The 24,909-nt window shown below is 42.7% G+C and overlaps 1 protein-coding gene across 1 annotated transcript in view; it reads right to left on the reverse strand.

Annotated features, from left to right (window-relative positions):
• Window positions 1-23,349, reverse strand: part of RNF150 (ring finger protein 150) — a 257,733-nt gene extending 234,384 nt beyond the window's left edge. Inside the window, exon 1 of the mRNA XM_082390888.1 lies at window positions 19,174-23,349. Within this exon, the coding sequence (XP_082247014.1) occupies window positions 19,174-19,669 (496 nt within the window). The 5' untranslated portion in view covers window positions 19,670-23,349. The remainder of the gene's footprint in view (window positions 1-19,173) is intronic.
• Between the last annotated feature and the right edge of the window lie 1,560 nt (window positions 23,350-24,909).

Consider the following 24,909-nt stretch of genomic DNA (forward strand, 5'->3'; position numbering starts at 1 on the left):
AGTATTTGCAATGGCATGAACGATGATCATTCAAATGATGAAGATTCTAAAGTATGAGTCTGTAAGTTTGGAAAGGATATCTAAGTTGAAATCATTCCAGTAAGACCAAAATACAAACCTAGGCACTGCCAGCACTATCATAGTGATCTATTTTCTCTCTCTCTCTTTCTCTTTCACACACACACACACACACAGACACACACACACACCTACGCTTCTTTACTCCAGACATCATTTATCCCCATCGCGATTTGGAATCCAAATCCTAATATGATGACTATGCACTGCCCTCATTTGTATAATCCGAACCCTGTACGCCTACTGTTTAGAAGTTAAATTTAGAGTCTTCTGAATTCTGTATATTCTATACAATCCAACCATTAACAAATTTCTTTCCGGAGATTGAAGTTCCAGGATTAGAAATGGCAGTACCAAATTCACACCCATATGCAGGAAAAGGCTTCTGGTAATGGTTTTGTAAATTAAAGGATTTCTTCAGATTGGCCAATTTACCTAAAGTTATTATTTGCCCTTGAGTGAATCTAGAGCAAAGTTCCAAATTAAGGCCCAGCATGTTAACTGGATGGGATTTCTGACGTCAAGTTCAAGTGCATCATCACACATCAAATCCCATAGCTTCAGCCTTTTGACCTCTTGGCAACAAGTGGCATTATGTACCTCTTGACAGAAATTCTCTCATTCTTAGGTTTCCATAGTTTTTATTTTGGCTTTCTTCTAACCAAAAAGCGCCTTTCCACTACTGTTCCCCCAAATGCTGCCCTCCCACCGTCACCCTCTGTTCTGTATCCTCACCTTACACCTCCTCCGGTGTTGGTTCCATCCATCCTCAGTTTCAACCCTCAGGGCTATATTAGCAGCGCCAATATCTATGTGTCCAGCCTTGATGATCTCAAACACAACATGCCCAACTGAATCCACACTTTCCTTCCAAACCTATTCTTTTTCTTGTATTCTTTTTCATAATGTCATTCATCATTCACCCATCCAAAACTGTCATTTTTGAGTCCACCCTCATTCAGACATCAGTTTCTCAAAATTGTTTCTGAAATCTCCAGACTATTGTTATCAGCTTCATAATTACATTCTCTAAAGCCAATGTCTCCTATATACATTCCTCATCAGAGTTAGGATGATGATCTTCTCAAAGAGAGCTCTGACAATATTTGCTTAAAAACCTCTCATGGTTTCCTATCACCTACAGGAAAATGTCCGACAACCTAGTATCCTTCCCATCTCAAACTGTAATATTTTTTGGTCTCGTCTCACCATACAACCCATCTGCTTGTCACTCAGGCCCACTCACCTTCTCTCAACAATCAAATAAATGGTTTCCTCTGCTTGCAGTGTTCCCATCTTCTACTTTTCTCACAACTCTGATTACTTTAAAATGCCACCTCCTCTAAAAAGCCTTCTTCCAATCTTCAGGCCCACTTACTCATTCCTGGGTGTTCCTATAGCACTTTGTTCACACTAATAATATCACACGTGGACCCTATCACACAAGGGCCCTTCTTGTCTGCTAGATGGTAATCTGTTTTAGGAAAAAAAAAAAAGAAAGGTACCTTGCTCTTTGTATAGCCAGGATTTAATACACCTGTGCATAGTAGGTGCTCAATTAACAACTGCTAAGTAAATATGTAAACACAGTGAAAAACACTCTTGAATTAAGAGAAGATGTGAATTTCAGTCCTACCTTGGCTAGGACTCAAACTTTGAGCTTCATCTGTAGGCTGAGATAATAGTATCTTTTCTATCTATGAAGTACTATTACGAGAATAAATGAAATCAAGTTGAGGGAAGTACTATTTCTCTGTATTTCAAATACAGAGAAATATATTAAGTATAATCCAAGAGTATAATCTTTTCATGTCTATTCTTTCACCTAGATATATCAAAGGTTAAGAGATTCTATAGCCAATGCCTAAATTAGGGATGAATATAAGTAATGAAAAATAGGTACTTTACATATCTTAGCATTTAGTGTTCCTAGAAATCAAGGGTGACTTCAATTTAATATCATTATGCTATACAGATCACATTAAGTATTAGCATGTAGAAGCACTCACTATATTACAGAAAAAAAAAAGCATAGGCTTTTGATTAAAATAGGTGTGAATCCTAGCACCATGTATTACTTTGCTTTCTTATTAGCATCATAAAATTATAAAATGCTAATTATAAAATGCCTTTTATAGCACTTATTATATGTATAAATACTTTACATATATTATCCCATTAATTCTCTCAAGAGCCCCATGAAATAGGTCCTATTATTCCCATTTTTACATACAAGAAAACTGAAACAGGGAGGTTGGTTAACTTGTCCCACGTAGCAAAGCTATTATGAGGCAGAGCTGGGATGTGAGTCTGGGTGGTCTGGTTTTAGTCTGGCTCTAACCACTAACCCATGCGGCCGATCTAAATAATGATGTGACAGGCTAGTACAATGCCTGACCCACAGTGAATTCTTGACAAACACTGGTTTCCTTTTGTACTTAATGATGCTTGGGTGACGATCATACATGCAAGTGGTCCTGAGGTCCATCATTCCCTGACTACACTCCCACGCCATATGGACTCCGTGAAATGGAGATCTTATCTGTACGGTATATTACCCTCCTTCTCATATAAGTAGAATTTCCAAGAAAACTAGAAAAAAAAATCAAACCATTTTAGCTAGCTATTAATTCATCCATTCAAATGGGAGCCAGATAGATTTATTTTTTTTTTTGTCAAATCATTAAAATGTCATTACACAGGGCCGAGGCAAAGGTAGAGAGTTCTCCAGTTTTGTTCTTTCAGACCCTCTGGTTGTCTTTTGACAAATCCTAGCGCGTCAGTGCTGCTGTCTGTTACAATCAGCGTGGTTCGCGCTGTGTAAACTTGCTCCAGCTCTCGCTCCTCTCTGATAATCTTGGAAGCTCTCCTCTCACAGGGATGTTGCTTCAGTTCCCTCTTTAGCCTATCATTCAGGGAGGAACAGTGTGAAACACTCTCTCCAAATATAGCTCCCATCTCTGCAGTGCTCTTGGCTGGTGCCTGCTTCAGACCTGAAAAGTACATTTGCTTACAACTACTGGGATAGACAGACTTCTTCATAGTTCCTCCAACTGGGTTAATTCTTACATACGTATCTTTGTTGGTACCAGCATGCTTTTTAATTGTTTTCTTAAAAAATTTTTTCTAGTTTAATATTGTTTTCTATTTCAATAAATACCATGTGTCTCCACTGTCAGCTACACAGGGGTTCTTGAATTATGTACTGGTGCATTATCAATATTTAATAGTCATATTTAATAATGATCTCTTTAGCATTTACCATGTGCCAGGTTCTATACTATATGCTTTACATGCATTCTCATAAGATTCTCAATAAACTTATAGCAACAGGACAACAAAGAATTATTGGGCAGAAAATGCCCATAGTGCCATGACTGAGAATTCTGATCCAGAGGGAGTGGTCCTTCAATCTTTCACAGATAACTTTCCTCCCAACCATACTTATCACCTGCTGTGTGGTCTCCAGTAAGGCCATAAACTCTTGGGGTTTTGTGTTTTTCACTGATAAAATAACTAACTCATACTTTTTAATCAATAAAATAAAATAATTAAACTTGATGATCTCTAAAATCTTTCAGAAAAAGTCTGTTTTTATTTTGTGGTTAATTAAAAAAATAATATCTGGGTAATTTTGATAACACAGAGAGAAAAAATTATAAATCCATTGGTCTACACAGGTAGACATAAGTTCACATTGCAAGGGCCTTCTGGGCCGGCTTGCCTGGGGAGATCTGTGCAGATGGTAAAACAATGTATGTACGTTAAGAAAAGAATTTTAAGGAATACTTACTAATAAGAATCGTACAAGTGAAAATACTAGGATTTATGTTAAAATAAGCAACCAAAGGGCACACTAAAAATAGATGAATTACCAAGCATGAAGAATCACAAACGCAATTAAAGAAAATCTTATTTAAAATCAAAGGGGTAGCAATTTAATGAGCAAGCAAAATTGCTCTGGGATTATGTGAATCAGGCATCATCCAAGCCCGCTTAAAATTCTAAACTATATACAATATGTACATGTATACGCACACATTTTTAAAATTCCCATAGTGACAGTCACAAGGTTATCCTTTTATTTTGACCTTAAAATATCTTTCAGGTAAATGGGATTTATATTGGTTTGCAAATATTCATAGGAATTACAAATTTAGGAAAAATCACAGTAGGATAAATGTAAAGGAAGTGATTTATTTATAGAACTCAAAGTAACATTTAGTGGTAGAAATTTGCATAGACCCATTTACTTCAATAGCATTAGCAGATGGGAACCTGACTCAATTCTCTAAGAACATCAGCATTTTTAACTAATGGGAATTAGTCAGTCTGAGAACTATAACTATCTTTAAGCCAAAATATTCAGACAAGGACTCTCATATAACCAAAGACATTACCATAGCCACAGAGCACAAGGTTTGACTTGTGAATTAAATCCACAGCAGTCTGTACCTTATATGTCCATAAGAAATATTTCTCATGCAATGAAAGAATTGCATTGCTGCAAATATACAATTTAATAACAATGGTAAACGATAAGTTACCTAATATTTATGGGAAACAATGTTTTCAGACAGATTTTCTTTAAAGGAGTTTCTTTTTGTTCCCCCCTCTTAAAAAAATACATTGAAACATAAAAATTAGTAGAAAGTCAAAGAAATCCTACACGTCTCCCAATATAGTTGAAAGTGATACAGATCTGGATTAAAATATCAGCTTTGCTTTTGTCCATCTGTGACTCTGGGCAGGTTCCCAACTCAGAGGGTGTATGAAAGGAGTGAAGTACGAAAGACACCTAATGCAGTGCCCAGAGCCTTGTGTGTTCAGAACGAGTGTTGATTCTCCCCTTTCTAATACTTATTCAATCCAGCAAAGATTTGCTGAGTTCCTCTAATGAACAAGGTGATGAATTTAACATATGGGCCTGGAACCAGAAGAGGTGACTTGCAGAAAGGATGTCCTGGCTTACTCAAAAAGAGAATTTTCCCCAGTGGTCTCCTATGGAAGGAGAAGACAGGGCGTGGGGGACACTGAGTTCAGTGGCTACTTAGAACAGCCACGTGACCCTCACACAGTGGCCGCTGAAGGCTCCCCAGCTAGCGTCCAGCCATCTCACTTGGAGCTCTTTTGTCAAAGCTCCACAGGCCCCGGTCCCCAGGGAACTAGTGTCAGGACCGCTGTCTGGCCCTAAGCTCATGAACACCAAGGCATGGTCTGACTTTGTCCATCACTGAGCTGCTAGACACCAAGGCACTGGCAGGTGGAAAAGGTCAGGTCACATTCATTGCATTTGAATCCTTCTGCCCTGTGACCTTGACAACTTAGGTTTTGGATGATCTCAGGTTTTTCTCATACCTTGGGTTTTTCTCAGCCGGCAGCGTGTTAAATAATGGCCAACACTGTACGCTTATTATAGATGGCTCGCTACTTGGTGTTGAGATAATCTTATTCAAACTGGCTGCTGGCTCCAGAAGGGCAGTGCATCTGCTTCACCAGAAATGCCCACTCCTCTGAAAAAGATGGGAGGAATCTGGGCTGAGAGTCACCCAGAAGCATAGGACAGTGGAATGAATGCTTGGTGACAGTGACCACCCCACCCCCGCCCCGGTCAGTCAACCTAAGTGGCAAACACATCCTTTTTAGCAACATGGTGGTTACCAAAGAGGCCAGGCAAGGTAATGGCCTATTTCGGGATTACTGCTCCTTTAAAAAATGTGTCCTATCTCAGTTACCAAAAATCAATCAAGGGCCAAAGTTTGAGCTGTTTTTCTGTTTTCTTACTTAAATTGTTCTGGTGGTGAAAGTGACAAACTGCAAACAGGAAACACAGAAGAATATATTTGCATGAGTCAATGAACCACAATTATTTTAACACACCAGTGACAGCCTGTGCTGTTCCAGTATCTTAACCTACTCATAAATTTCATTTTAATGCCAAAAATATCACTTATTCTGGAATACACAAACTGTACTGTAGTAATTATGTGCCGCCTTTTCAAAGACCAAATATAAAAATATAAATATATTTTATTTATTTTTAAATATAAAAATTAAAAAAGCTCATGGTTACGTCCGGTTCAAAATGAGTTCTAATTAGCTTCACTAAAGAAAATGGCTTGTTCTCTTCTTACCGACGATGTAATGTATTTTTCACACTCTAAGTTAAGGAAACACAAAAGTCTTTTTATGAGTAAGACACTAAGATTTACTTAATATAGTACCTCAGTAGAAAAGAACATTGATTAGCTTCAGACAGCAGTAAGCCAAATTACGACTCATTTAGTTTTACCAAAGAGAGTAAGACTTTCTAATTTTAAAGGATCAAGTTTTAATTAGGTGAATGGCTTTTCAAGATAGTCCCAGAGGTCAAGAAGATAGAAGAGACTAATGACTTTTTAATCTGCAGACCCTGGATTGTAATAAAGCATCACTGCATGACTTTTCTGAGCATGGCCCTGTTTGAGAGGAACACTGACCTCTCCTGCACGGGTCTAGTGTTTGCAAGGTGAGCCTTAGAGATGCTCGTTAGTTCCTTGAAACATTTGGTCTAAACTCCAGGTATCTCCCACCAAGTGAAGGGCAGCCAAGATGGTCATGATTAAGCAGAACAATTAGCTAACATGACCACAGACGGAGAATCATTCTAGACACTGGTGCTAGTTCCCAGTGTAAGGCGCTGGGTGCGGACAGCGCCCTCCCTCAGGAAACTCACAGTCTAGCAGGAGGGACAGCCAGGTAAGGAATTAATCTCAGTGAAGTGGAATCCATTTCATATAATAAATGCATTTAGGAAAGGAAGAAAGAACAAAGTAATGATACAGTAGATGTACTTTCCATAGAAATAAGCTCAAACTGATAAGGATAATATCACCGAATTGCTTCAAACTCTCTATGCATGTACTTCTTCAGGGCTGAAAAGTAAAGGCATGCAAGTATACAAGAGATTAAATTCATTCCAGAGCAAACTGCTTTAACAAACAACTGTTGTAACCAAAGCCTCCTATTCTGACTTCACAGAAAACTTGAGCTTTCTCTTACAGTTCCCTCATTGCCCAAAAGGTCACAATTTGGCATATCTCACTGATCATTTGCTATTTACAGAGACAGGTTCATCTTAAACCATACAGGTAAGGTTTACGATCAACCTCTAAGATTTCCTTCTAAAGTAACACTTGGGTCCCCTTGGAGTATCAGGTCTACCAGATGCCCGTCTCCCTAAAAACATCAGGCAGCACTATGTATGTCCAGCTACTTCTTTCAGATTTCTTTCTGTGTTTGATAACAGCTGACTCCAAAGGACATTTCTATTCTATTATCTGTAAAAAGTCCCCTTGCAGAACCTCCAAAGCAAAACTCCTCAGAACAGAGAAGCACTTGCTTGTAGGTCTTGGGGGAGTAGGCAACTAGGTCTCAGAAACACCGGTAGGAGAACAGGAAAAGATCTCAGGACATAATGACTATCAAGGGTCAAGTTTGGCTTAGAAAGTAGATGAATCCCTCAGCACAGGCCCAGCAAGAATCGCTCTGCTGTGCACAGGAGAAGAAATGAAGTTTGTAATCCCTCGAATCAAATCTTGCCTTCAACATACGGCAAATAAAAAGTATGGAATATAAAGTCATTACTCCATCCCTCAAGTGAGTGATGCACCTGACAACTGCGGATGGGTTCATGTTCTATCATTCACTAATCCATTCATACTTTCAATAGATATTTACCGAGTGCCAGGCTCTCAGAATACAGCTGTTGACAAGACAAGAACCTTGTCCTTGTGGAGCTTACATTTTCATAGGGGTGACAGACAGTAAACAAATAAATTAATGAAAGATGTAATATAACAATTTCAAGTAGTGATAGCATGAAGAAAAATAAGGGAGGGTAAGGGAAGAGAGGGTAAGTAGCAGATGACGTTTTTAACGTGGCCAGGGAAAACGCTGACGAAGGGGCGACTGAGAAGAGTCAGCAGCGCTATGGAGGCGTGAGGTGACAGCAGCAGTCCGGGCAGAGATGATGATGGCCGGGACTCAGTGGGTGATAATAAAGCTGGTAAGGGCTTCCCTGGGGGTGCAGTGGTTGGGAATTCGCCTGCCAATGCAGGGGACGTGGGTTCGAGCCCTGGTCCGGGAAGATCCCACGTGCCACGGAGCAACTGAGCTCGCGTGCCACAACTACTGAAGCCTGTGCTCCGCAACAAGAGAAGCCACCACAATGAGGAGCCCGCGCACAGCGGCGAAGACCCAACACAGCCAAAAATAAAGAAAGAAATGAGCTTATTTAAAAAAATAAATAAATAAATAAAGCTGGTAAGATGTAGTCCGATTCTGAATATGTTTCTTCTGACAATGATTAGAGTGGACATATATTCGATGCTCAGAGCTGCCCCTTTGCTGCATCATGTAGCGTAAGAGCTCATGACAGCTCTGATAGGGACCCATGAGGCTCATTTCACAGGTGGAGGCTTAGGTTAATCACATGGTTCCTGAGCTCCCGGGCCCTCTCTGCCCAGCACGACCCCAGTTTTGGCAGCTCCTTTACCACTGTGCTCACATTCTAGAATGGTGGAATCTCACTTACCAACTCAATGATGTCAAACTTCTATCTTGAGCCCCACGTTGCTTTATGTTTCCCTGGCAATTGACTCAGGACAATTGGGTACCAGCATCACCTTTTTCACCACCACCCTTTACTGCCCCCCAAACTGGGTAATGACAACCTTGATGAGCAAAATGGGGTCCTCCCTACTTGGGAGAAATACCATGGTATTGCTACCTCTTCTGCCAGAGGCCTACAATCAAGATAACGAGTATTTAGCCTATCAGTGCAAATTTCACCCAACAAATTAAATGTAATTAAAATGTCTAGTCATTTCTGACTCATTATTGTACTCTTTGACTGTCTCACAGAAGTTTGTGTGCTTTCCTCCACTTGCTGTGTTTGCCATTTGTTTGTCTTCGTGCTGGCCTCCAAAATCTGGTGATTATTAGCGAGTCAGTACTTCATGTCTTGAGGTAATACTTAACTGCACATACTATCAGTTTTAATCGTTACAATTAACACATTTTAAACATCTTTCTTTTCATGTAGGATTTTGATATCGTCAAAGGAAAAAGTACTATTTCTTAGATAACTAAAGAACCACAGGATAGAAGAACCACAGGAAGACTCTGGATTCACCCAGTGTGGCGGCCGTCAGTCCCGGCAGCACATCAGAATCGTCTGCAGAGTGCCCTCCCACCACCAGACAAATCAGAATCTCTGCAGGTGGGACCTGGGAGTCTGTAACTTTTAAACTCCCCAGATGATCCTCATGTGCGACCAGGATGGAGAAGCACTGATCTAAAGCAAGTTCCCCTCCGGGAGCCTCCTGCTTATCATTTTGAAAGGAAAGAAAACCAAATGAAAGAGACCCAGAGGGGGGAAGTGACTTGCCAACGGTAAAGCCAATTTGAAGCAGAACCACAACTGAAACCCAAGTTTCCTAATTCCCTGTTCAATTTGCACTGAACATCCCCAAGACACAGAAGAATGGAAGGGAACAGCGGGGGTTTCACCAATTGCAATCCTGATGATTCTATCACTGAGGCTGTTTTCCTCTTTTGATTCTCCACCTTCTGTGTCCTGCCCCGGCTGCCAAACTAATCTAGCTTGGAGCAAACTGATGCAGAAAGCTGTGCCAGGACCCTGCAACAAAACTGTCAGCTGACAGATATTCTTTCTTCTTCAAAGGACAGCCATACTAGGGAGTGAGCGTATAACTGAAGACATCACTAAATGGGCTTAAAAAACAAAACAAAACAAAACAAAAAAACCCTGCTCTATAGCTACACATGAATAGCTTTTGACTTACTAGTGCCATATTCAGGAACTTGATCTAAGAAAGTAATCATGGATATGCACCGATTTTTAGGCACATACAGACATTTACAGCAGCGCTGTGTATATGTAGGGGGAAAGTAAAAACATCACAGAAATATCGAGGAAGTTTCAACATGCGCCCTTAAATTTTAAAAAGCTACAAAAACCTATGCAATATATTCCCAGTTTGGTAAAAGTAAATATGTAACCACAGAATGAAAAAAACACTAGAGTTGAGTGGGTGAGTGGTTGAGTTATTGAGGTTACCTTCCTCCCTTTTTAAATGTCCCATATTTTCAAAATTTTCTATAAGGCATATGTCTTTCATTTTAAAATATATGCTCACATATACACATAGGTATTAAAGCTACAGGACAATAAACATATGCACAGAATTGTATTTGGTTACAAAATTTTTGGATACCCTGTAACTTCTGCTTGTTACCGGTATGTCTTTTTTCTCCTGAGTTGAAGGGCATGAACCAGGCTCCCACTTCATGTCATATTCTACACAATGACTCAATTATTTTAACAGGAGACTCAAATTAGAATCTCCCTGACCTCATTTATATAAGTCAAAAGCTAAGAAAAAAACTTTTAGTGTCATAAAATATTTTTGTCATGAAATTAGAGACTGACATGTTAATGTAGGCCATCTTTCCAGTCTTATTTAACAGATCTTAAGATTTACTGAGCGCTTTCCATTTCCACCAGGGACCATTCTAGTCTTTGGGAACTTTACCATGAACAAAAACTGTCTAAAAGCCTTGCTTCTTGTAGCCCTTACGTTCTGGTGGGAGGACACATGCTAAGGATAAGTAAAATGAAGCAGGGAGAGGGGCAGGGTGTGCTGGGGATGGGAAGGGGGAGGCACGCTGCTATCCAAATAGAGTAACTAGGAGTGCCTGAGTGATGAGGTCACCGAGAAGTGACCTTAGAGAGGCACAGTCCTTCGTATCTGGGAGAAAGAACATTCCAGGCACCTTGGAAAATAAAGGAGAAAACACCTTGATAAGTAAAGGGGAAAACATCTTTTCTCTTCTGCTATTCTTTGGGTCATTTGGAACTACCTGTAGGTGTAGTCAGTTCATGGTTACAGAATGGCCAGGTGAACATCTTCTGTTGAAAATGGGGACCAGGGAAAATAAATACTTATGGGTAAAAAAAGGCATTTGTATAGGTTCACTGACAATACCTCTGAAAAACCTCAAATGTTTGCCTTTTCAGTAGTGCTTACATGGACTGTGTGTGTAAAAAAACATTTATGATGGGGAGATAAGAGGCTGAACTGGTTAAGAAAGAAGACATTTCCTGGATCTTGCCTAATATATGAGCTCTTTATATATCTTTGGCTGGAAAGAACATGAATAAGTCATATATTTAATGCAAAAATACTTTCTTTTTTCAAATCTATATCATGAAATATATGTCCATACAATGAATATGGAAAAGCCTAACAATCTGATACATAAGCTTTAATTTTATGACAAATGATGCTTATTTCTACTGAAACAAATTTTCTAAATACCGCTATTTCATGGAATAGATGAGATTTTTTAAAAAAACATGATACTTGTAGAAACCAATTTATAACCAATGCTTTTGAAGCAGTAAAAGAAAATTTTCCTCTCATATAGAAAACTAAAAGAACTAGATCTAATACTAGTCATTAATATTTTTACTTCAATCTATAAAGCACACTTACCCACCACAAGTTAAACTGCCAAGTGATTAACCTCTCAAAGTTTAAAATAAAAGATTATAGTATACCTATAGACAAGGTTTCAATTTAATAGAACCACCATAATTGCAGCTTCGTAGAAGAACAATCACACAGCACAAGGCAGCCTTATTTCTCTGGGTTTTATATTACCACAAAATCCTCCAGAGCTGAGATAAAATGAAAGTCAAATCCTATTCAGGTTAACTCAAATTTAGCACCTCTCAATTCACATGATCAAATATACAGAATTTCAGCATCACTTCAGTCACTCAGTATTAAGTGAAGGTCCTCCTTTGAGTATATACAAAATGAAGTGTCTCTTCTGGGGATAAACTGAAGACTTTCAGGGGCTAATAAAATATTAAGTTCTTTATATACCAAGTTTCATGTCCAAAAATGCAACAATAATGGTCAAGGTCTTCCTTTTAAAAAGTTGAGACTGGTTTCTAAACAAATTAATATTGCATTGGAAACATAATCAGTCCTTTCTAAAAAACTAAAAGAATAAGTTATAGAGTCCTGGGTTCTTTTTGAATCCTTCCTGATTTCATGGTCATAAAATTCCTTCCTTTTCGAGAAGCCAGGGGATTTTTAAGAACAGAGGCATCAGGAGAGATGAGGATGGGATTCTTACTAAAGATTAGAAGATAAAGGTAGGATTCCTTCCAAATCCCCAGACACGTATTTCTATGATCTGAAATGAGTAAACAAACCATACAGTATCTTTTTTTTTTTTTTGGCTGCGTTAGATCTTCACTGCTGCGCGCAGGCTTTCTCTAGTTGCAGCGAGCGGGGGCTACTCTTCATTGTGGTGCGCGGGCTTCTCATTGCGGTGGCTTCTCTTGTTGCAGAGCACGGGCTCTAGGTGCACGGACTTCAGTAGTTGTGGCTCGCGGACTCTAGAGCGCAGACTCAGTAGTTGTGGCGCACGGGCTTCGTTGCTCTGCGGCATGTGGGATCTTCCTGGACCAGGGCCTGAACCCGTGTCCCCTGCATTGGCAGGCGGATTCTTAACCACTGCACCACCAGGGGAGTCCCCAGACCATACTGACTTACGTTGCCAATAATGTTATTTAACACTGTTGTTGAATTATGGCTTTTAATGACAAGAGTCTGGAGTTCTTGGCTATTAGATATCTGCCTGCCAGTAAAGAGCCAGGTGAAGAGGTACAGTTTAGCACCAAATAAATAAATACTAAGTGAGGCCGGTGAGATTGTTTTGGCCTGGGAGATTAAGACCAAGCATAAATAAGTTTTCTATATGTATCTTAAGAGGGAAATGGAATGGAAACTGAGGCTGTTGTTAAGAAATGTTTCTTAAATATCTGAACAATAGAGAATCACAAGCTCTCAGGCTTGGGAAGACCCTTCCGTCATCACCCATCAGAACTCTGGGCATAAATCCTGTGACCAGTTTCCATCTGAATGCAAGAGAAAGCTTCACCTCCCAAGAAAACCTCTTCCATCTCTCAACAGTTCTAATTTTATGAGTTTTTCTCCCTTTACTAAAGCAAGTCTGCTTTCTATAACTTCTCCTCACTAACCCTAGTTTGACTCCATAAAGCTGAGGTTCCAAATACATAAGCCTCAGGGTTGAGGCCAGGGGCACATAGGAGCAGAGCTGGCCGAGAGCCAGGCCATAAGTAGTGAAGGGGCTTTGGGCCAGGTAATGGGCACGCTGTTCACCTAAACTGCCAGCCACTGCTCTGCAGGGACATGGGCCCCTGTCATCAGATTTTCTCATCAGAAGCCAGAAATTTGAATTTCAGTAAAAATATCCTGGGTTTTGAATATATAAGGAATAAATTGTGGAGTTCAAGCAGCTCTTAGAGCTCAACTAATTCAGACCTTTCATTTTATAAGTAAGAAACTGAGGTCCAGAATAGAAAGGGACGGACCGAAGCCAAATGGTTAATCAGAGGTCAGTCTGGAGGAGAGCAGCCCCAAACATAAGGTCCCATCTCTCCTGTCGCAAAAATGCAGTCTGCAAGGCTTGTTTTTTCAGCTTTAAACATGTTTTGTCTTAAAGAAGAAAGGAGATTAATAGAGAAGAGCGCTCTACCACTTCCAGTTATGAAGGAAGAAAAAAGCCCTTCAACCAAAGTGCATTTGGTTGATAGATGTGCTAGAGTATTCTGAAATGGGCATCAGCTTTAGATCACTTCCTGTCTCCATTATGAAGTCACCACTGTCCACAGCTAGTCTGTATAGTATCCTCTCAAGTTGAGAAAGTACACGAAGCAGCAGCTACAAGCAGAGACTCAGGAGACATTGCTCAGGTTTGCAAGCCTGGTTCCATCACTTACTACCGGCAGGACCAAGTCACTTCCCCTGTCTAAGCCTCAGTTTCCTGGACAGCACCAATAACAGTACCTACGGCTCAGTGTTATTGTGAGAATTAAATGACCTAATACACAAAGCGCTTACAACATGCCTGACACAGAGTAAGCACCACACAGGCAGAGGGCAGCCATATGCTGAAGAGAGGTAAATATATTACTTAACGGAAAATGTAAAACAAAACTGCACACAAATACTCTAAAAAATATGAGTCCTGAAAAAAAAAAATTCTAGCAGCTAGTTCCTTTACAGAGGTTAAGGCAAAGGTGGACTTCATCAGTTAAAGTAAATGTAGCATGAACCCATGAATTAAAATCTTAGCACCCACTTACACAGGAAAGAACCTCAGTACATCTCCTATGTTTTCTCCTCCAACATTGGAGAAGGTCCTAGAATACATGAGATATACTCCATCTTGGGTTCCTCCTCGCCAAGGGCTGAGCTTATTTTCTGAATAGTTACTGCAAACATCTCCTCCCTCGCTCCATCTCTAAGTTACTATTAGGAATCCAGTCTCTCAAAAGTTCTTTCTAGATGTTTAGTTTCCTCCTTTCCCTTTATGTACTAGTGAGAGACGAAAAGCCAGCAATCACACTCTTCAAAAAAGGAAAAAAGAAAATGCATCATTTCTTCAACATCACAACTCAGACACTTAACCAACTCCACATACTTACAGATCTACCATGTTTATCATATAAATATATGTAAACCATATATAGATACATCTCGTATTGCTCTGATGAGATTTCAATTTAACCCAAGAGAAAGCACAAATGCCACGGGAGAATCCTCAAAATATTCACCAGCCATCAGAGGGAGCTGGGACACCCTGTCTCGAATCACAGACACCACGAAGAGAAATTGGCACGATGGCTCTGGTGTCCAAAGCAGGAGAGGGTTAATACAGAGCCCTTTCCTAAGGCTGCCAGAGCCTCAGTGAGCGCCCGGGGTCTGGTGATCCAGGCAGTAGCTCCTGTGTGCCACTGTGCACGACACCTGTAAGGATTAGCGTGTACTGACGGCCAGGTGCCAGCTACAGACGCAAGCACCGTACATGTGTGAACTCATTTAATTCTCATACCAACCAACTGAGGCTCCCCCATTTCACAAAAGAGGAAACTGAGGTCCTGAGAGGCTAACTTGCTCAAAGATCCACAGTGAGGAAGTAGCAGAAGCAGGACTAACTCAAGGGGGTGGCGAGAGGCTTAACTCCTAACTTACCACTTCCCAAAAGTGCCTCTAGAAATGGCTGATATCACTTCCCTCAGAGTATACTTCACGGTTCACAGGCATCTGACCAGCTCCAAGGAGATCGTTTGGATCTCGCTGCTTTTACCTGTACCTGGAAGTGTACTTCTGGGGCTCTCAGGTGGAGGCTGGATTTCTACATAGCTTTTTACTCAAGGCCTCCTGTTGTTCTTTCACAAAGCCAACCTGGGAAGAAGCTCTCTAAAGCACGAAAGATGCAGTTCCTCACGTCCTTTTAGAGGGGACATATAAAGTCTCTGGTCCATGGGCTTTATTTTTCCTTCATAATTGGAAGAGGTAGATCTCTTTTCTCTATTAATCTCCTTTCTTCTTTAAGACAAAACCTGTTTGAGCTGAAAAAACAAATAACGGCGAGCAAGGGAAAAGGGAGAAAAAGGAAAAGCAGAGGAAGAATTAAGATTATGTTAAAAATGTAACTGTTAGTCATCAGGGAAACGCAAACAAAAACGGCAATGAAGACACCGCTTCACAACCACTGGGAAGGCCAAAATCAAAGATAGATAACAACAAGTGTTGATGAGGATGTGGAGAAATTGGAACGCTCCTACACTGCCGGTGGAACTGTGAAATGGTGTGTTTCTCTGGAAATCAATCACGCAGTTCCTCAAAAGGTTAAGCCATACAGTTGCCATATGACCCAGAAATTTCACACCTGGCTGTGTACCCAAAAGAAATGTCCACATACAAACTTGTACATGAATGTTCACAGCAGCATTATGCATAATAACCAAAAAGTGGAAAGAACCTAAGTGTCCATTAATGGATAAATTTTGAAAATGTGGTATATACATAGAAGGAAATATTATTTGGTAACAAAAAGGAATGTAGTACTGAGACATGCTACAGCATTGACAGACCTTGAAAACATTATGCTGGTGAAAGAGGCCAGTCACAGAAGAACACATATTACTTGATTCCATCCATATGAAATGTTCAGAATAGGCAAACAGAGACAGAAAGGAGATTAGTGGTTAACTAGGGCTGGTATATTGGAGAGTAATGAAGAGTAACTATTAATGGACACAGGGTTTCTTACTGGAATCAGTGGTGAGGGTCCTCAACTCTGCTGGCAGAGGAAAAGCCATTAAACTATACTTTAAATGAGTGAACTGTATGCTATGTGAACTCTCTCTCAATGTGGTCATATTTTTCAAGAGATTTAAAAGAACTGGTTACAAACTAAAGCTACTAGTCTATCCCAGGATAATCTGTGTCTTTGTGAAAGAGAAACCATAATTGCAGAAGTGTCAGAAACCCAAAATCATAAGCGGGAAAGGAAAAATCAGTAAGAAAGGCTCTATGGAAAGGGGAAGGGGAAATGATTTCTATTTAACTGAATTTCAAGATAGTGGGTGTGTTGGGGTCACATCACCGCAAATGCATAGATATTACCCAGTGGGTTGCATAACACTAAATTCAGACTTTCTCCTCACCTGAAAGCTATCAGTGCTGAAAACAAAGGATCTAGAGGAGAGGTGAGATTTTTAAAAAATGCAAAGGCTGATGTTCACTTTTTGGAGACTGAAGTAAAAAGTTCACAAGTGTAAGGATCCTCTGGTATACTGCATCCCATGTTCACAAAATAAGAATATTTGATTAGCATCTAAAATGTACACCATTTCCTAAGATAAATTTGAGTCAGAATTCTAAATTCAACTAGAAAAAGTAAAGCCTTCACATTCTAGAGCTAAGTGTAACATACCGATAGCCAGACCAGTGCTGGCACTGGTTCACATTCAGGTAGAAAAAGTTAAAAGTGAAAGGTTCGCCAAGCCACACTGTCATGGATCTCCTTATAATGAGACTTTAGCAGAAATCAATGCAATCTCTGACTAAAGTGAATCCAGTCTCCTAATGTGGCAATACATCAAATGATAATATGGAAGCCTCATGGCTATTAGCAGATACAACGTTAACACATTTTTGGAAACAGAACAGTTAGATAGTAGAGAATTTCCTTGACATTGTTTTAGTCTGACTTTCAAACTATTACCAAGCCCTTTATTTATTCTCACTACATCTTAATCAAGCATTATTTGTGTGGCAAATCAGCTTATGGCTTCCTTTAAAAACAGGCGAGCCATTAATTGACCCAACGTGTTGGCAGTTCTTTTTAGACAGGAACAAATGATGCCTCTTAACTTTGTGCTCGAAGCTGCAGAGTTCGATTTCATGCATATGCAAAAAGAAACATTTAAAGGATCCTGCAAAGTCAGCTAACAATCTTCTGGGAGTTGAAAGAACAACAACAACAAAAACGCTCCTTCACACTCCCCCCACCGAGGTTTATATATTAAATACGCTTTTAAAGGTACTTTACATGACTTAAAAAGCTCTTTCCATAGTCCTTCAAATCCTTGACTGTCATAAAGTTTAAGTAGTGCTCTTATGACTCAAGGTCAGAGCACAGTCTTTTCACTTACAAAACTGTTGAGCTCAAGAAAGTATACCAAATGTTCCTCAGTGCTCTATCCTAACTTTTCCAAGAAGTTAACTGTCCCTTCCTCCTCTTCATGAATTAGTGCACTGCATTATCTTTGGCCCCTGTGTTAGAAGCACTGACCTGTCCCCACTCCACCTGTTTGCATTAGGGTTGACAAGTTCCTTGTCTGAAACAGCTGGTGTTGACTACCAAAGGCAAACCCACTGCACATTTCCCTAATAGGTGACATGAGCTCTGGGAATGAAAACTTGTCCCCAGAGAATGCACCACCCCCCATGTGGCCAAAGCTCGGTACTCCATCTCAGTAGCATTAACTGTTTATTTTCTTTAAAAGCCAGATTTTGGTAATGTTTTGATTCGGTGACTCCAGTCAGAAAATGCATCTGTTACTTCCACTCCCTTCTTCTCCTGCCGGATGCCACAGCCTCAAACCCAGCAACCCCTCTGGGGAAGGAGAGCAAGGTTCTCCGGACGCACAGAAACAAGAAGTAACCCTGGACTCAAGGAGGCAAGGCTGCTAAAACGAGCTGCTTTTGCTGACAAGCCTGGAGAGGACTTTGTTATTCCTACCACGGAAGCACTGTTACGTCAGGCATACGGGGAAAGAGCGAGTTTTAGGACAGTCACGGACTTCTCGTCCCAGCACCCTGCGATCATTACGAAAAGCTTATTCTTTCTACCCTGAAATCTCCTTCTCGCCATAAAGAAAACCTTCAGCATATTTAACCTCCCAAGCGGGCAAAGGATAATGCAACACTGCAAAAGCAGGCATAACTTTACGGCCACCATGCTCTTGGTGGCTTTTTGAGGATTGTTACTCTCTACCATCGTGCCCGCCTGTCAGCTCCTCGGGATGACAGCTTGGCAGAGCACAGGATTTTCGGTATTATTTATGACTCGCGTCAACCCAGCGGGCGGCGCGGGGCGGGGGCGGGGGAGCGGTACTCAATCTCCCACGAAGAGCTGAAACCTGACTTGAGCAAGTCGGCGGTGACGAGCGCCAGCACCAGTAACCCTACCCGCCTCCTGATACACAAACGCCGGCCTCAGGAGTATACCTGATGCACACACCCAAGTGCAGAGCTGAGTTATCAGATCTCCCGGTTCCAAACAGGTGCGGGGCCGCTCACTAGCCGAGAACAACCTCCGAACCCTGCCCCCCACACCCCACCTACCAGATCCTCCTCGGAAAAGTTAGCCCCCCTCGGCCAACCTTCGTCCGAGTGCCGCGATGCTAATTGGAACGCATTCTCTGGTGCCCCCAATGCTGTTAGTCCTCTCTTCTTTGTAAACCCCACGAAGTGACGCAGAGCAAAACTTAGTAGGTCCGAGGAACAGAGACGCGTCTTTCGCAAAGCACGGACTTCGCAGGAAGGAGCTAGGAGGCAGGCGCTGGATCCTTCTGGGCGCCTGCATCCTCCTCTGGCTCCCCTCCCCCGCCCCGCGCCCGCCGGGGCCGCTTACCTGCGTGGGACATGGTGATGGTCTCGTTGGTGTTGGAGCCCACGTTGAAGATGACCACGGCGGAGGCGTTCTGCAGGAACGCGTTCCGGATCTTATCCCTGTACGTGCAGTTGCCCTTGGGGATGAGGGCTATCCAGTTCTTGCCGTGGGCCGGGGCGGCGAACTTGGTGTTAGGGTCGCAGGCCAGGCGGTCGTGGGCCGAGCTGGCCATGACCACCTCCCCGCGGGCGTCCTGCTTGGGCGAGTGCTCCCCGTAGCGCCCGCACTCGGTCTTCTCGGTGTGCAGCTCGGCGGTGGTGCCGCCGCCGCCGCCGCCCGCCGCCCCGGCCCCGGGGTCCGGCGCGGGCTCGGCGTAGGTGATGTTCACGAAGGCGGTGTACCATTCTTCCTTCTCGGCCACGGTGAAGTCCAGGCAGAGCAGATGCACGAAACAAAAGGAAAGCAGCCATGTTGAGAGAGCCAGGCTGCGGCACGCTTGGATGAGAGACATTGCCATCTTTATCCGCCGGGGCCCCCTCCCCGCCCCCCGCGCGCTCCCCCCGCGCCGTTCCTCCTCCCCAGCCCCGGCCAAGGCCGGGCCGGCCGCTGGTCCTTCTCCTCCTCCTCCTGCTCCCGCTCACTCCCGGGCCCGAGGGGCCGCGGCCGGGACGCGCAGCCGCCGCGGGGACCGGCTTCCGAGCGAGCGGGTGGCGCCGGCCCCTTCCCTTTTCAGCCGGAGCGCGGCGGTTGCATCTTGCTTCGCGGGCGCCGGCGGGGCGCGGGCGGAAGGGGCGCTCCGGCTTGCGGCGGAGTCCGGCTGCCGAGCGTCCTGCTCCTTCGCCCGGCTTCTCCTTCTCTCATAGGGGTGGCAGGGGGCCCGGGAGCGTGCGGGGTGGCGGCCCGGCGCCCTGCAGCCCCGGCGGGGACGGGCGCGGCTGCTTCGAGCCCGGGGTGCCGGCGAGGAGTCCCGGCTGCCGTCGCCGAGCGCTGGGGCGTGCGGGTCCGGCTGGGGGCGCGGCGGCCGCCCCTGCTGTGCGCCAGGTCCCTCGGGCTGCGGGCGCTCGGCTCCTCTCTGGCTGCGCCCGGCGCACACTTGCCGCGGGAGGGACCGGCTCGGGAGTAGCGGGAGAGAGCCGGCAGAGAAGAGTACGCGGTCCGTGTGTGTGTGTCTGTATATGTTTGTGTGTGTGTCTAATGTGTGCGTGCAAGGAGGAGCTTAATGTGATGTCAAAGATTCTAGGCTTCTCTTGCCCCGCTCGCCTCGGTCTCTCTATGGGCAGCAGCGACCCCTGCCGGATCTCAAATTCAACCTACTCTGCGACTTGGGCCAGGTGGAGGCAAAAGGGGAAGCGACCTCTTGACCTATGAAGAGAGGAACAACTTCCTGAGTCTCAAATGTAGAGAAATGTGTGTATCTCTCATAAACAGCTTTCCCTAATTACCCATCCTAGGGCCAACTGATAAGGTTAGTTGGTCGCTGGGTCCTTCGAACACCACGCCTCGAATATCTAGGGCAGTGACTATCAAATTTAAATGTACATCACCGTCACCGTCACCGGTGTGTGTGTGTGTGTGTGTGTGTGTGTGTTAAAACTCAGACTGATGGGCCCTGCTGCAGAGTTTCTCATTCAGTACATGTGAGGTGGGTTCCAGAATATGCTTTTCTAAGAAGTTCCCAGGTCATGCTGATGCTGCACTATATTAGAGTAAGTATAGAAATGGGCTTCTTTCTTACCCTCTGGCAGCAAACATGTGACATTTGTTCTCCTATAGAATGAGTGTTTTCCAACTCTGTAAGAAAAGAAATTGGGTGAGCTATTTCTTCACTGTGTTTATTCTGGTTGTCGTGACTGGTAACAGAGGACTTAGAGCATGAATAGGCAAGGCAGGTTTGTTTGGCTTATTATTGTTTATAGGATATTCTCCAGTTGTGCATAGAGCTTACAACTGGTTAGTGGAGAGTACAGCCCCTCTAGAGTCGTGTTCTTAAAACTTTGACACAGCACAATTCCTTACCAGTTAAACGTTTGAGCGGTTATCTTTTCACACCAACAGTTTCTTTGGCTTGAGATACTTGTCACGTCTCGAAAGCAATTTGTGTGATGGTCCTTAATCACCCACCTTGTACTTCCCACCTGGCAATCTTTCAGAGAACTCAGGACCCATTCATGATGAAAACAAAAGTCCACCTTTTCCCCAGGACCTTAGTTGGCATGTTTACAGAAATCTGTTAATGGCTGTCCACCAGTACAACTGTTGTTTTTCCAGAAGCAGTACGAACAGCTGGTGGCTGTTAGGGGAGAGCAAAGAATCCCAGCTATACCCAAATTAGAAGCAGGCACAAAAAGAACTACTTAGAAGCATTTGTCTTTATGGTATTGGATGTGCTGTGTTTGTGTATTTCCCTAACTTATTCATTTTAGAAAATAGGCTTCTAGGCAATTGGGACAGTGCTTTTTATAGTGCCTAATGCCAAAAAGGCAAAAGTGAAGAATGCCTGGCTGCTGGTTCCTGAACCACCAGAGATCTGAGTCCTTTGCCTAAAAACCCCCAGCGAGGTTTTGTACAGATGTCTCACAAACCAAAGTGGTTCCCCATATCTCTCTGTCTCTTAGCAGTTTTTCTCCAGCCACAAAACTTAGTGAATCTGTGTCATTAAGAATGCACAGCTACCCCTGTCGTTTTTTTCCCTTAGAGGAAAAGGTAGAGGCTGAGGAGATGGCAGGACCAAGGAGGTAGCATCCTGGCTGAGGGACTGATTAATTACAGGGACATTGGGCAAATAAGTAAAATATTAAATATAATGGGAGCCAGGTTTCTTAGTGTGGGAGAAGGAATTCACGAATATGGAAGGAAAGAAAGCTATAAATGTTACTGAACTCAGGTTCTGCCGCTCGCCACTCAAAAGCCAATACCCGAGAGACAGGTGTTGGTTGGAAAGGAAAGGTTTCTTTATTCAGGAGGCCAGCAACCTGGGGAGAAGGCAGACTCGTGTCCAAAAACCAATTCCAAAGATTCTGCTTGACCATGTTTTAAAGGGAGAATCATTTAGGGAAGGGGTCAGAGTCTTCATTATCTTCCCCTGTGTGCAGACTTTTTTCTGATTGGTTGGTGGTGAGGTAACAGAGCTGGTGAGCGGAGTTCCAGCAATATTGTGCTCAGCCTGAAGTTGCCATCCTCCACCTGGGTAGGGGCCTTAGTTCCTGCAAAAGAACTCAAAGATATTGTTATATGCATTCCTTGAGGAGGAACCAGGACCCTGCCCCACTGCTGCACTGTTGTTTCTTGACTGCTCCTTCTTTGTTTCTTTCTCCTTCCCTGATAAGCAACTATTTGAATCTGCCCTTTGGAACTCAGGGAAGGTCGAGGAGGCTGAATGAAGCCTATTTACTAAACAAAAAACGGGGGGACACAGAAAGGATTTGTACCCAGGAGGGCCCTACAGGATCCTGTTCAGCTTCATAAAGGACCCTGAGGTGTTGGATTGGATTCAAAATGAGTGTGAAATCATTATATATATATATACACCTATACACCATAGCTATTTTCATTCAGAGGTCAGAGCAATGGACACATCAAGTGGCCAGAAGATCTTGGTTTCTAAGTACCATCCTCTGTTAAATGGAACCAGGGCTGATTCTAGTACTTGGGCTGGGAAAGTTCAAAGTAAACTTGGAAACTTTTATAGGAAGTGCTCCAAGCATGATGGGAACATGCTAAAAGGACACATGAGCCAGCAGGAAGGAGCTCCCACTGGCCAAATCTGGGACAATTTGAGTATCAAAATAAATTGTGATAGTAACTGATTACAACCTATTGGATAAAACAGGAATCCATGAATCCATGCCAATATAAATGAATAGATAAATAATGATGGAATAAATAAATAAATGGAAAAAAAGGGAGAGCTATTCCTTATGGAATAATGCCAACTAATAAGATTGATGGAAATAGTAAGTCACCATTTGGCAATGTTGGTTGATTCTTGGCAGGAGTCCTCAGTGGATGCCAAGGCTGGTGGCTGGGTGTTTGATATGAAGCAGGATGTCAGCTTAGTCTTAAAGCATCTTCTGAAAAATACTTACTGATCAAGGGGGGAATTTATTGGAAAGAACCTGGAAGACACCAAATTGACCAGGTGATCAAGACGAGCGTCATCAGGAAGGGAACGAGTCACATCATGTGCCTCCTGATGTGATGTGCTGAGTAATTTGTTTCCAGCCTTGTGCTGGTGATTCTCCTCTAGCACAATGCTCCTTTCTTCCAGTAGTGCTACTTGAACCACTGAGCTGGGTATCCAGTAGAGACTCAAACAGATAAATTTCATAGAATCTACATTTTGGGGCGGGAGAAACAGACAAATTTTAAATTGTAGATTATGCCAGGCAATAACAGTTCTATGAAGAAAAAGGCAGCAGAGTGAGGGAGGGTGACCTATTTTATATAAGGCGCTATTTTACATCGGGATCAACTGCTCTGATGAGGTGAATTGTGAACAGAATCCTGAAAGAAGTGAGGGATCCATATATGTATTGGGGGATGGGTTGTATTAGGAAGAGAGCACCATAAACACAATGGCCCTGAAGAGAGATTGTATTTGATGTGCTTGGAGAATGGCAGAGAGACTACTGAGAATGGAGGAGTGTGAGAAAGAAAGAGTGAAGGAGATGAGATCAGAGAGATGAGAGGCCCATCAACTCTTTGGATTTTATTCTGAGTGACAGGAAAAACCTTTGGAGAGTTTGAAGCCAAGAAGTGACATAGTCTGACATGCAGACTATGCATGTTTAAAAGTTTATTCTGACTGTATTGGAGCCAGTATGGAAGCAAGAAGAACAAATAGGAGCTATAGCCATAATTCAGAAACAGAGGATGGTAACTCATGCCAAGAAGGTGGCGATGAACGTGGTGAGAAGTGATTGGAGCCTTGTTGTATTTTGAAGATGGAGCAGACAGTATTCTCTGGTGCATTTGAAATGGGGTGTGAAAGAAAGAGAGAATACAAGAAGGACTCTACCATTTGGAGCCTAAGCAACTGGCAGAATGGAGGGGTCATTTTCTGAGATGAGGGAGATTGCAGGAGGAGTTGGTTGGGATAAGAATCCAGAGTTTTGAATATGTTAGGTTCAAGGTGCCTAGAGATATCCAAATGGCAATTTCATGTAATTTGCCTCAGCATAGAATTCCAGAAAGAAGATTATTGGATCAAAGCACACGAACGGTTTTCAAGTTAATAACACATATTTTGGATGGCCAGATTACTTTTCCAAAGGTTGGCCTCACTTAATACACCATGCCCCAGAGTAAAGTGAGCTCCTTCAAGTATTTGTTTTTGAAATATCACCAGAATAAAGTAGCCCCGATGAAAGATCTCTACAAAAACAAGGTCTGGGCCAACTCCTAGGTACATTCCTCAGAAACTTCAGCAAAGAGCAACACGGCAAGTAAGCACAAAGGCAAACAGCCAGATGGCAGTGTGACCTGGCCATATCATTGGAAACATTCTGATCAATATCACCCATGAACACTAAGCACACACTACCATGTCCACAATGGTAATAAATTCATATATATCCACAGGTATTCTCAATTAGTTAGTTGAAGAATTATAGTAGGGGCCTCTTTTGAATAAATTTAATCCCTTATTCATACATTTTCAATAGAGGACAAATTGAAAAATGATTAAAAGCATTTAAACTTTCTTTAGAAAAAAAAGAAATATCACCAGAACACAGCTTCATGGGGAGTCCCCACCTG

The sequence above is a fragment of the Balaenoptera borealis genome, assembly GCF_965194805.1.
Source record: "Balaenoptera borealis genome assembly, chromosome: 4".
Classification (NCBI taxonomy): Eukaryota; Metazoa; Chordata; class Mammalia; order Artiodactyla; family Balaenopteridae; genus Balaenoptera; species Balaenoptera borealis.